We start from the raw sequence: 14,768 nt of genomic DNA on the forward strand, positions 1-14,768 counted from the left end.
TCCCTTACTGGAAGATGGGGTGGGGTTTGGGGGAGGGTTACATAAACCCTAAGTGTGCGATCTTTTCTCAAAATAGCCTACTACAGAGTCCGCCAGCCTGCTCTGCTCAGCAGCATGTCTGTGATTAATTAGCAGGATGGGAAGAGCTTTTTAATGAATGTCATGCAATAAAGATGTGAAAGGCTAGCCATGAAATCATGATGAAACATTTGTTTGGTCTCTGGGAATCAGAGCTGGCTTGTATGGCCATGCTCATTTCTGTGGTTGTTAGCTGCAGCTTCGTGGTCTGTCATCTCATCTCCTCTCCTCAGAAGACTGGGCTGAGCTCCAGGCCCCAGGTAGACACAGGCTGGGCTGAGCTCCAGGCCCCAGGTAGACACAGGCTGGGCTGAGCTCCAGGCCCCAGGCACCTACAGGCTGGGCTGAGCTCCAGGCCCCCGGCACCTACAGGCTGGGCTGAGCTCCAGGCCCCCGGCACCTACAGGCTGGGCTGAGCTCCAGGCCCCCGGCACCTACAGGCTTGGCTGAGCTCCAGGCACCTACAGGCTTGGCTGAGCTCCAGGCCCCCGGCACCTACAAGCTGGGCTGAGCTCCAGGCCCCAGGCACATACAGGCTGGGCTGAGCTCCAGGCCCCAGGCACCTACAGGCTGGGCTGAGCTCCAGGCCCCAGGCACCTACAGGCTGGTGCCACAGGCGGCTGGCTGATGGAGGGATAAGATGGAGCGATGGATGGGGGGATGAGTCTTCCTGGGTGTTCTCAGTTGGAAACCCCCCTCCTGTCTTTGACTTCCTCTCTTCAGTCTGAAGCGCATCCATCTATCTGGCCTGCGTCCCAAATTGCACCCTATTGCCTTTATAGTGCACTACTTGCATGTCGGTGTCCTTACAATCTTGGTCAAAAGTAGTGCACTATATCGGGAATAGGATGCCATTTGGGACATACGGCTGGTCTTTACTCTCTCCCCTCCTCTCCACCGCTCTCTCGCTCATCTCATCATCCCTGGAGGAAATGGATCCCCACTCAGTCCGAGGAGAAAGAACCTCTCCAACTCTTTTATGGGCTCAAAGGAGCTCTGTCTCTTTAGGTGTCGTCATTTTAATGAGTTCCTTTTGAAATGGGGAGGAACATGTGTGAGGGTGTGCACTTTGATATAGATGTGTGTGTGTGTGTGTGTGTGTGTGTGTGTGTGTGTGTGTGTGCGTGCGTGCGTGCGTGCGTGCGTGCGTGCGTGCGTGCGTGCGTGCGTGCGTGCATGCATGAGAAAGAGATCTCAAGTTTTGATTTGTGTCGTGTGTGTATTTTGTGTGGTTTGTGTTGGTGTGCTTAATGGGGTTTGCTTATTATAGCCTACACTTAACAGTTGGATACAAACTGCTTTAAAGGCTGTGGTTCTGGCCAGTCAGAGAGAGAGACCGGGAACAACTCTGAACACTTTAACTGGGGGCGTATCTTCAAAAGTGCCTCGCTAGTGTACTGCTTTTGAACAGAACCATATGGGACCTGGTCAAAAGAGAGACTCGGAGATCAAGGCTGTGACTTTATTTGGGTTTTATAATTCAACACTGTCTTTGTGTTTTTGGGCTGTATAGCATCTATATTAAAAGAGAATGTCACTATTTTGGAACCTAATATGTATCTTATTTGAGGCTCAGCAAGTAACTCGCTGCTTGGGTATATTTTTCAAAACCAAGTGAAAATGTAAAAAAAAGTGTCCAGACCTTCTACGACATTCCATTTACATCAAACATACATATTATGTTCCTAAATAGTGACATTCTCCTTTAATATTCCCCAGTATAAAATATCAGGTAGAATTAGGAGATCAATATTTACAAAATGACTTAGACACAGTACTACTGAGACACGGTAGTACTGAGACACGGTAGTACTGAGACACGGTAGTACTGAGACACGGTAGTACTGAGACACGGTAGTACTGAGACACGGTAGTACTGAGACACGGTAGTACTGAGACACGGTAGTACTGAGACACAGTAAAATGAGTGACTCATACTATCCAACTCTGAAATGTCTGTTTATGACAGGGAGCATCTTGTGGTCAGATCTTGTTGAGGACAGATCTTGTTGAGGACAGATCTGGTTGAGGACAGATCTAGTTGGGGACAGATCTTGTTGGGGACAGATCTTGTTGAGGGCAGATATTGTTGAGGACAGATCTTGTTGAGGACAGATCTAGTTGGGGACAGATCTTGTTGAGGACAGATCTGGTTGAGGACAGATCTAGTTGGGGACAGATCTTGTTGGTGACAGATCTTGTTGGGGACAGATCTTGTTGAGGGCAGATATTGTTGAGGACAGATCTTGTTGAGGACAGATATTGTTGGAGACAGACCTTGTTGGGGACAGATCTTGTTGAGGATCATCTTGAGGACAGATCTTGTTGAGGATCATCTTGAGGACAGATCTTGTTGAGGACATATCTTGTTGAGGACAGATCTTGTTGAGGACAGATCTAGTTGAGGATCATCTTGAGGACAGATCTTGTTGAGGATCATCTTGAGGACAGATCTTGTTGAGGACATATCTTGTTGAGGACAGATCTTGTTGAGGACAGATCTTGTTGGGGACAGATCTTGTTGGGGACAGATCTTGTTGGGGACAGATCTTGTTGAGGATCATCTTGAGGACAGATCTTGTTGAGGATCATCTTGAGGACAGATCTTGTTGAGGACATATCTTGTTGAGGACAGATCTAGTTGGGGACAGATCTTGTTGGGGACAGATATTGTTGAGGACAGATCTTGTTGAGGACAGATCTCGTTGAGGACAGATCTCGTTGGGGACAGATCTTGTTGAGGACAGATCTTGTTGAGGACAGATCTTGTTGAGGATCATCTTGACGACAGATCTTGTTGAGGATCATCTTGAGGACAGATCTTGTTGGGGACAGATCTTGATGGGGACAGATATTGTTGGGAACATATATTGTTGAGGGCAGATATTGTTGAGGACAGATCTTATTGGGGACAGATCTTGATGGGGACAGATCTTGTTGGGGACAGATATTGTTGGGGACAGATATTGTTGGGGACAGATGTTGCTGGGGACAGATAGTGTTGGGGACAGATATTGTTGGGGACAGATATTATTGAGGGCAGATCTTGTTGAGGACAGATCTTGTTGGGGACAGATCTTGTTGAGGACAGAGCTTGTTGGGGACAGATCTTGTTGAGGACAGATCTTGTTGAGGGCAGATCTTGTTGAGGACAGATCTTGTTGGGGACAGATCTTGTTGGGGACAGATATTCTTGAGGACAGATCTTGTTGAGGACAGATCTTGTTGGGGACAGATCTTGTTGAGGACAGATCTTGTTGAGGACAGATCTTGTTGGGGACAGATCTTGTTGGGGACAGATATTCTTGAGGACAGATCTTGTTGAGGACAGATCTTGTTGGGGACAGATCTTGTTGAGGACAGATCTTGTTGGGGACAGATATTCTTGAGGACAGATCTTGTTGAGGGCAGATCTTGTTGAGGACAGATCTTGTTGGGGACAGATCTTGTTGGGGACAGATATTCTTGAGGACAGATCTTGTTGAGGACAGATCTTGTTGGGGACAGATCTTGTTGAGGACAGATATTGTTGAGGGCAGATCTTGATGGGGACAGATAGTGTTGGGGACAGATATTCTTGAGGACAGATCTTGTTGAGGGCAGATCTTTTACCCTCTCTGTAACCATTTCTCAGAAAGAACTTCAATGCCTTGGGAGTGTTTAATATGCTACACTGACGTATGGAATGTGTGTGTGTGTGTGCGCTTGAGTGCCTAACCCTCCCGGAGTGGACTCAACACAGTACAGTGGGTGAAGACTGGGCAATTGTGTTAGCCGTCATCACAGCCTGACCCAGGCTGTTTAAACTTTTCTCTCCCCTAGGAGGCTGTTATAACAGGCCTGCTCCCTGAGACCACCTACTCTGTCACCGTGGCAGCCTACACCACCAAGGGGGACGGGGCACGCAGCAAGGCCAAGGTGGTCACCACCACTGGAGCAGGTGTGTACGGCTACACACACACGCACACATGCATGTGCGCACACACACACACACACACACACACACACACACACACACACACACACACACACACACACACACACACACACACACACACACACACACACACACACACACACACACACACACAAACTGCGCTGACCAGCTGGCAAGTGTCTTTACTGACATTTTCAACCTCTCCCTGACCCAGTCTGTAATACCAACATGTTTCAAGCAGACCACCATAGTCCCTGTTCCCAAGAACGCCAAGGTAAACTGTTTAAATGACTATCGCCCCGTAGCACTCACATCTGTAGCCATGAAATGCTTTGAAAGGCTGGTCATGGCTCACAACAACATCATCCCAGACACCCTGTATCTACTCCAATTCCATACCTCCCCAACAAATCCTTATTAGCCGCAATCTTTATTGCAGTCAACACTGCCCTCGCCCTCCTGGACAAGAGGAACACCTATGTGAGTATGCTGTTCATTGACTACAGCTCAGCGTTCAACACCATAGTGCCCTCCAAGCCCATCACTACGCTAAGGACCCTGGGACTAAACACAGAAATTACAGTGGTAGGCCTGATCACCAACAGTGATGAGGCAGCCTATAGGGAGGAGGTCAGAGACCTGGCAGTGGGGTGCCAGGACAACAACCTCTTCCTCAACGTCAGCAAGACAAAGGAGGTAATTGTGGACTACAGGAAACAGAGGGCCGAGCATGCCCCAATTCACATTGACAGGGCTGTAGTGGAGCGGGTCGAGTTCCTCAGTGTCCACATCAATAAGAATCTATCCTGGTCCACACACACCAACACAGTCGTGAAGAGGGCACAGCAACGCCTCTTCCCCCTCAGGAGGCTGAAAAGATTTGGCATGGGCTCTCAGATCCTCAAAACGTTTTACAGCTGCACAATTGAGACCATCTTGACTGGCTAAGTCACTGCATGGCATGTATGGCAACTACTTGGCATCTGACCGCAAGGCGCTAGAGGGTAGTGCATACGACCTAGTACATCACTGGGGCTGAGCTCCCTGCCATCCAGGACCTCTATACCAGGCGGTGCCAAAGCAAGGCCCTAAACATTTTCGAAGCCTCCAGCCACCCAAGTCATAGATTGTTTTCTATCTTACTGCACCTCCAAGTGGTATCGATGCAGTCTGGAACCAACAGGACCCTGAACAGCTCCTACCCCAAGCCTGCTAAATAGATAGTCCGGGTAGATATTTGGTTAGCTATTTAACTGTCTGCATTGACCCTTTTCGAACGACCTTTTTTGACTCATCACATATGCTGCTGCTATTGTTTATTATCTATCCTGTTGCCTAGTCACATCCTAGTTATATGTACATACTGTATATATATATATACATTTGAAGTCGGAAGTTTGCATACACTTAGGTTGGAGTCATTAAAACTCGTTTTTCAACCACTCCACAAATGTCTTGTTAACAAACTATAGTTTTGGCAAGTCGGTTAGGACATCTACTTTATGCATGACACAAGTCATTTTTCCAACAATTGTTTACAAACAGATTATTTCACTTATAATTCACTGTGTCACAATTCCAGTAGGTCAGAAGTTTACATACACTAAGTTGACTGTGCCTTTAAACAGCTTGGAAAATTAAAAAAAATGATGTCATGGCTTTAGAAGCTTCTGATAGGCTAATTGACATCATTTGATTCAATTGGAGGTTTACCTGTGGATGTATTTCAAGGCCTACCTTCAAACTCAGTGCCTCTTTGCTTGACATCATGGGAAAATCAAAAGAAATCAGCCAAGACCTCAGAAACAAAATTGTAGACCTCCACAAGTCTGGTTCATCCTTTGGAGCAATTTCCAAACGCCTGAAGGTACCATGTTCATCTGTGCAAACAATAGTACGCAAGTATAAACACCATGGGACCACGCAGCCGTCATACCGCTCAGGAAGGAGACGTGTTCTGTCTCCTAGAGATGAACGTACTTTGGTGCGAAAAGTGTAAATCAATCCCAGAACAACAGCAAAGGACCTTGTGAAGATGCTGGAAGAAACAGGTACAAAAGTATCTATATCCACAGTAAAATGAGTCCTATATTTACATAACCTGGAAGGCCCCTCACCAAGGAAGAAGCCACTTCTCCAAAACCACCATAAAAAAGCCAGACTACGGTTTTCAACTGCACGTGGGGACAAAGATCGTACTTTTTGGAGAAATGTCCTCTGGTCTGATGAAACACAAATAGAACTGTTTGACCATAATGACCATTGTTATGTTTGGAGGAAAAAGGGGGAAGCTTGCAAGCTGAAGAACACCATCCCAACCGTGAAGCACGGGGGTGGCAGCATCATGTTGTGGGGGTGCTTTGCTGCAGGAGGGACTGGTGCAATTTACAAAATAGATGGCATCATGAGGAAAGATAACTTATGTGGATATATTGAAGCAACATCTCAAGACATCAGTCAGGAAGTGTCACGTCCTGACCAATATTTAGGTATTATTTGTGTTATATTTTGGTCAGGACGTGGCAGAGGTATATTTCTTTTGTATTTTGGGGTTTTGTGTGTGGTGTAGTGGGGTGTTAGTTGTTGGTATAGGTTCTAGGTTTGTTTTTCTATGTATAGTTAATTGGGGTTGGACTCCCAATTGAAGGCAGGTGTGTTGAGTTGCCTTTGATTGGGAGTCCTATATAATAGGGTGTGTTTGTCTTTGTGTTTTGTGGGTAGTTGTATTTTGCACTGTTAGTTATAGCCTGCGAAACTGTCTCCTGTCGTATTGTCTGCATTTCTTGTTTTTCCGTGGTCAACGTCTTTAATAAATATGATGTTGAACACGCAACCCGCTGCGTATTGGTCCACTTTCTCCGACAGCGATTTCGCTATATCATCAGACGACGAAGAAATCTGTGACAGGAAGTTAAAGCTTGGTTGCAAATGGGTCTTCCAAATGGACAATGACCCCAAGCATACTTCCAAAGTTGTGGCAAAATGGCTTAAGGACAACAAAGTCAAGATATTGGAGTGGCCATCACAAAGCCCTGACCTCAGTCCTATAGAACATGTGTGGGCAGAACTGAAAAAGCGTGTGCGAGCAAGGAGGCCTACAAACCTGACCCAGTTACACCAGCTCTGTCAGGAGGAATTGGCCAAAATTCATCCAACTTATTGTGGGAAGCTTGTGGAAGGCTACCCAAAGTGTTTGGCCCAAGTTAAACAATTTAAAGGCAATGATATCAAAAACTAATTGAGTGTATGTCAACTTTTGACCCACTGAGAATGTGATAAAAGAAATAAAAGCTGAAATAAATAATTATATTATTCTGACATTTCACATTCTTCAAATAAAGTGGTGATCCTCACTGACTTAAAACAGGGAATTTTTACTAGGATTAAATGTCAGGAATTGTGAAAAACTGAGTTGAAATGTATTTGGCTAAGGTGTATGTACACGTCCGACTTCAACTGTATCTACATCAATTACCATTTACCCCTGCACATCGACTCTGTCATGGTGCACTGTATATAGCCAAGTTATTGTTACTCATAGTTTATTTATTAATGAAGGCAGCTACAGCTTCCTAGTGTGAAAGTGACAGGGCTGTGTAAGTTAAGGCCTGTGAGGGTTTTAGTTTTTTAGAGAGAGCATGGGAAGTTGAGTTCATAGAAAGTTGAGAAGAAGTAGGCCCGGTGTGAGTTTCTGTGTTAACGTCACTGTAGTCAAAACTACAAACTGAACAGTAGTACTCACTTTAACTGGCTTGACCTGAAACTACCCTCTTACTCTGACTACACACGATGGCTGCCTCCATGACTACACACTATGGCTGCCTCCATGACTACACACTATGGCTGCCTCCATGACTACACACTATGGCTGTCTCCATGACTACACACTATGGCTGTCTCTATGACTACACACTATGGCTGTCTCTATGACTACACACTATGGCTGTCTCCATGACTACACACTATGGCTGAACACTATGGCTGCCTCCATGACTACACACTATGGCTGTCTCCATGACTACACACTATGGCTACCTCCATGACTACACACTATGGCTGTTTCTATGACTACACACTATGGCTGTCTCCATGACTACACACGATGGCTGTCTCTATGACTACACACTATGGCTGCCTCCATGACTACACACTATGGCGGCCTCCATGACTACACACTATGGCTGTCTCCATGACTACACACTATGGCTGTCTCTATGACTACACACTATGGCTGTCTCTATGACTACACACTATGGCTGCCTCCATGACTACACACTATGGCTGTCTCCATGACTACACACTATGGCTACCTCCATGACTACACACTATGGCTGTCTCCATGACTACACACTATGGCTGTCTCCATGACTACACCCCATTGGTTGCCTCCATGACTACACACTATGGATGTCTCCATGACTACACACTATGGCTGTCTCCTTGACTATACACTATGGCTGTCTCCATGACTACACACTATGGCTGTCTCCGTGACTACACACTATGGCTGCCTCCATGACTACACACTATGTCTGCCTCCCAAATGGTACCCTATTCCTCATGTAGTTTACTATTCTTGACCCATAATACTCTGGTTAAAAGTTGTGCACTATATACAGTAGAGCAGGGATGGGCAACTATGATGGGGGACACAAAAAAACGGAACTCATCATGTGGGGCTGCAGTAGCTTTCGGTCTGCGTACCCACAGAAAATAATAGATATATTTTTTGTTTTAAAGTTAATTTCCTGCAATTCTGCACATTTTGCCATGGGGCATAGAGAAAATGTTGCCGTTTTAAAGCAAGTTTGCTGCAATACTACACATGTTACCATGGGGTAGAAAGAAGATTTTGCAATTTTAGAACTCATTTCATGCAGTTCTACTAATTTTGCCATCGGGCAGAGAAAAGAATATGCAGTTTTACAACTAATCTCATACAATTCTACACCTACACAATTTGCCATAGGGGGAGGTAAATGTTTGCAGTTTTTAATATGATAACTGATGATCAATGGGCCCACCCCGGGCGGTAATTCCACCATGCTTACTACAAGTTTAGATAGCTGGCCACTAGACTCATTTACCAATCTGAAAATAAATGCTGACATGGGCTAATTGAGTGACTGCTGATGCACAACCTCATTTCAAAATTGCACCTTGTGTATTCTATTATTCTAACTCTCAACAGTCAGTTGAGACCCTGACTTAGTTGTTTTGTTTGTTGTTGTTGTGAAATTGGTCCGCAGTCCTACAAAAGGGGGATATAGGGAATAGGGGGCCATTTCGGACACAGAAATCAGCAGGTCCTTATAGTTTACTGGTCCCCCATGGTCTTAATGGTTAGAGTAACAGCAGTAATTGTCCAGTATATTTACATTTTACAGTGGTAACTTATGGTAGTACTGAATAATACTGTAGTGGTAGTAATCATTTAAGTGTTCTGTGTCATTATTAAGTGTGTCCTTTGTCATTATTAAGTGTGTTCTATGTCATTATTAAGTGTGTTCTATGTCATTATTAAGTATTAAGTGTGTTCTGTGTCATTAGTGTGTTCTGTGTTATTGTTACGTGTGTTCTATGTCATTATTATGTGTGTTGTATGCCATTATTATCTGTGTTGTATGTCATTATTTAGTGTGTTCTATGTCATTATTAAGTGTGTTCTGTGTTATTGTTAAGTGTGTTCTATGTCATTATTATGTGTGTTGTATGCCATTATTATCTGTGTTGTATGTCATTATTTAGTGTGTTCTATGTCATTATTAAGTGTGTTCTATGTCATTATTAAGTGTGTTCTATGTCATTATTAAGTGTGTTCTATGTCATTATTAAGTGTGTTCTATGTCATTATTAAGTGTGTTCCTTGTCATTATGCTAATGATCCTAATTCTTCTCTCTGCCCGTTAGTCCCAGGCAGGCCCACTATGATGATCAGTACCACCATTGGTAACACAGCCCTCATCCAGTGGCAACCACCGAAGGAGATGGTGGGTGAGCATGTTGGCTACCAGCTTCAGTACAAACGTATGGAGGAGGAGTCGTTCACTGTAAAGGACTTCAAGAAGACAGACGACCACTTCACCGTCACCGGCCTGCACAAGGGCGCCACGTACGTCTTCAAGCTCTGCGCCAAGAACCGGGCGGGCACCGGCGAGGAGTACGTGAAGGAGATTACGACGCCGGACGATGTGCCCAGTAGTTACCCCCAGAACCTGAGTGTCGTAGGCCTGACCACGACTACTACCAAGCTGGCCTGGGAGCCTCCGGCGCTGGCTGAGAGGAACGGGAGGATCGTCCAGTACGTGGTGGTGTACAGAGATATCAACAGCCAACAGAACCACACCAATAGGTATTATTAAGATTGTTCACTTTTTCCAGTCCCCTGTACAGTCCCCTGCCCTTTATAAAGTCTAGATGTTTTTTGTGGTATTTCATGTTCTGTAAGGAGTTCTGACGACACAAACACATTAAAATGCTTATTCTTATTAAAACACTAAAAACGATCTTATTGTTTCTATCTCAACAGCACGATAGAGACCCAGATGACCATCATGGGGCTGCAGCCTGATACCACCTATGACATCAGGGTCAGGGCTTTCACCAGCAAGGGAGCCGGACCCAACAGTCCTAGTATTCAGAGTAGGACCATGTCTACCTCCATGCCTGGTGAGAACTCACACACATACTCTGTTGCACCCCCCATTGCTTGAGTACACACATTATGCACCAGGGATCATTGCATGTAAGCCCAAAGGTCGGGGGAACCGACACACGCGCACACACACACATCCAGATAGGGCATGATCGTGTCTACCTCCATGCCTCGTGAGCTCTGCTGATCTCAATAAATAGTCTCACACAGGTGCAGACACACCAGACCCACATGCACAGATCCATGCAAACACACACACTCACTCACACACTCACTCACTCACTCACTCACTCACTCACTCACTCACTCACTCACTCACTCACTCACTCACTCACTCACTCACTCACTCACACACACACACACACACACACACACACACACACACACACACACACACACACACACACACACACACACACACACACACACACACACACACACACACACACACACACACACACACACACACACACACACACACATACATCTCACAAACACACACACACACACACATCTCACACACACACACACACACTCACATACATCTCACAAACACACACACACACACACATACATCTCACAAACACACACACACACACACTCACATACATCTCACAAACACACACACACACACACTCACATACATCACACAAACACACACACACACACACACACATCTCACAAACACACACACACACACACACACACACACACACACACATACATCCAGTCTCTCTGGCACAGACAGATCAGATGTTATGTGAGAGGAACATATGCGTAGCTGTGTGTGTGTGGAAGCTGGTGGCAACTGGACTAGATTGGCAGAACCAGTCCAGCGTAACCAGTACAGCACAGAGGAGGTTGGTGGCATCTTAATTGGTGAGGACGGGCTCATGGTAATGGCTGGAATCGTATCAAAGCCATTCGCTCCATTCCGGGCCATTATTATGAGCCGTCCTCCCTTCAGCAGCCTCCTGTGGTACAGCAGTACCAGTACAGCAGAACCAGGAAACACTCCTTACATGTTATTAGGGTACATCAATACATGTTTATCCCCCTGCTGCTAGCTATTTATAGTCAAGCTTCACAGTGCCAGTTAGCACCTTCATGCTACTGTGTGTGTGTATGTCTGTTTGTGTGCTTGTGCGTGTGCTCGTGCGTGTGCTCGTGCGTGTGCTCGTGCGTGTGTGTGTCTATAGTAAAGTTGAATGTAGAGTAAAGCTCATGGGAGTAGCCTTGGTGTTAAAGTGTCAATGCAATAACATCCCTTAATATGACCATTAAAAGGTACAGGTCAGAGAACTTTGACTTTTATAAAATAGAGAGAAGTTTCATAAGCTGTTAGTCAGCTATCTTAAACCCTGTCTGCTAGTACTGTCTACTACTATTAATGTAGCACTGATCTTCCAGGATGCTCTAGGATTCCCCTAGCTGTCGTTATATAGGAAGTACAGATGACGTTACTCTTTTATAATTCATCCTCTGTGTGTGTCCCCTCTCTCCCCCTTTCTCCCTCCTCCAACTCCCCCAGAGTTCACCAAAAACTTTGGTGTGAAAGCTGTGATGAAGACCTCTGTCCTGCTGACTTGGGAAGTGCCAGAAACCTACAAGTCTCAAGTGCCTTTCAAGGTAAGTCAGGAAGACCATCTACAACCTGACAGGAGTCATTGTCTCACGTCAGATAGCGGGACTTTCATCTGTGCAGATTGTTGAGGGAGCAGTGGCAAAATTACCGTTCCATGGACGTAAGGTGCTATAGGATATGGACATAAGGTGCTGTAGGATATGGACATAAGGTGCTGTAGGATATGGACATAAGGTGCTATAGGATATGGACATAAGGTGCTGTAGGATATGGACATAAGGTGCTGTAGGATATGGACATAAGGTGCTATAGGATATGGACATAAGGTGCTGTAGGATATGGACATAAGGTGCTGTAGGATATGGACATAAGGTGCTGTAGGATATGGACATAAGGTGCTGTAGGATATGGACATAAGGTGCTGTAGGATATGGACATAAGGTGCTATAGGATATGGACATAAGGTGCTGTAGGATATGGACATAAGGTGCTGTAGGATATGGACATAAGGTGCTGTAGGATATGGACATAAGGTGCTATAGGATATGGACATAAGGTGCTGTAGGATATGGACATAAGGTGCTGTAGGATATGGACATAAGGTGCTGTAGGATATAGACATAAGGTGCTGTAGGATATGGACATAAGGTGCTATAGGATATGGACATAAGGTGCTATAGGATATTGACATAAGGTGCTATAGGATATGGACATAAGGTGCTATAGGATATGGACATAAGGTGCTATAGGATATGGACATAAGGTGCTGTAGGATATGGACATAAGGTGCTGTAGGATATAGACATAAGGTGCTATAGGATATGGACATAAGGTGCTGTAGGATATGGACATAAGGTGCTATAGGATATAGACATAAGGTGCTGTAGGATATGGACATAAGGTGCTATAGGATATGGACATAAGGTGCTATAGGATATGGACATAAGGTGCTATAGGATATGGACATAAGGTGCTGTAGGATATGGACATAAGGTGCTATAGGATATGGACATAAGGTGCTGTAGGATATAGACATAAGGTGCTGTAGGATATGGACATAAGATGCTGTAGGATATAGACATTAGGTGCTGTAGGATATGGACATAAGGTGCTGTAGGATATTTACATAAGGTGCTGTAGGATATGGACATAAGGTTCTGTAGGATATGGACATAAGGTGCTATAGGATATGGACATAAGGTGCTGTAGGATATGGACATAAGGTGCTATAGGATATAGACATAAGGTGCTGTAGGATATGGACATAAGGTGCTGTAGTATATGGACATAAGGTGCTGTAGGATATGGACATAAGGTGCTATAGGATATAGACATAAGGTGCTATAGCATATGGACATAAGGTGCTGTTGGATATGGACTTAAGGTGCTATAGGATATGGATATAAGGTGCTGTAGGATATGGACATAAGGTGCTGTAGGATATGGACATAAGGTGCTGTAGGATATGGACATAAGGTGCTGTAGGATATAGACATAAGGTGCTGTAGGATATGGACATAAGGTGCTATAGGATATAGACATAAGGTGCTATAGGATATGGACATAAGGTGCTATAGGATATGGACATAAGGTGCTGTAGGATATGGACATAAGGTGCTATAGGATATGGACATAATGTGCTGTAGGATATGGACATAAGGTGCTGTAGGATATGGACATAAGGTGCTGTAGGATATAGACATAAGGTGCTGTAGGATATGGACATAAGGTGCTATAGGATATGGACATAAGGTGCTATAGGATATTGACATAAGGTGCTATAGGATATGGACATAAGGTGCTATAGGATATGTACATAAGGTGCTATAGGATATGGACATAAGGTGCTGTAGGATATGGACATAAGGTGCTGTAGGATATAGACATAAGGTGCTATAGGATATGGACATAAGGTGCTGTAGGATATGGACATAAGGTGCTATAGGATATAGACATAAGGTGCTGTAGGATATGGACATAAGGTGCTATAGGATATGGACATAAGGTGCTATAGGATATGGACATAAGGTGCTATAGGATATAGACATAAGGTGCTGTAGGATATGGACATAAGGTGCTATAGGATATGGACATAAGGTGCTGTAGGATATAGACATAAGGTGCTGTAGGATATGGACATAAGGTGCTGTAGGATATAGACATTAGGTGCTGTAGGATATGGACATAAGGTGCTGTAGGATATTTACATAAGGTGCTGTAGGATATGGACATAAGGTTCTGTAGGATATGGACATAAGGTGCTATAGGATATGGACATAAGGTGCTGTAGGATATGGACATAAGGTGCTATAGGATATAGACATAAGGTGCTGTAGGATATGGACATAAGGTGCTGTAGGATATGGACATAAGGTGCTGTAGGATATGGACATAAGGTGCTATAGGATATAGACATAAGGTGCTATAGCATATGGACATAAGGTGCTGTTGGATATGGACATAAGGTGCTATAGGATATGGACTTAAGGTGCTGTAGGCTATGGACATAAGGT

At 44.7% G+C, this 14,768-nt stretch overlaps 1 protein-coding gene across 17 annotated transcripts in view; it reads left to right on the forward strand.

Annotated features, from left to right (window-relative positions):
• Window positions 1-14,768, forward strand: part of ptprfa (protein tyrosine phosphatase receptor type Fa) — a 370,993-nt gene that overhangs the window by 299,749 nt on the left and 56,476 nt on the right. For all 17 annotated transcript variants that reach the window (XM_045687724.1, XM_045687725.1, XM_045687723.1 and 14 more), the window contains 4 exons: window positions 3,901-4,018; window positions 9,926-10,367; window positions 10,545-10,684; window positions 12,202-12,299. In XM_045687724.1, the coding sequence (XP_045543680.1) occupies window positions 3,901-4,018; window positions 9,926-10,367; window positions 10,545-10,684; window positions 12,202-12,299 (798 nt within the window). The remainder of the gene's footprint in view (window positions 1-3,900; window positions 4,019-9,925; window positions 10,368-10,544; window positions 10,685-12,201; window positions 12,300-14,768) is intronic.

The sequence above is a fragment of the Salmo salar genome, chromosome ssa10, assembly GCF_905237065.1.
Source record: "Salmo salar chromosome ssa10, Ssal_v3.1, whole genome shotgun sequence".
Classification (NCBI taxonomy): Eukaryota; Metazoa; Chordata; class Actinopteri; order Salmoniformes; family Salmonidae; genus Salmo; species Salmo salar.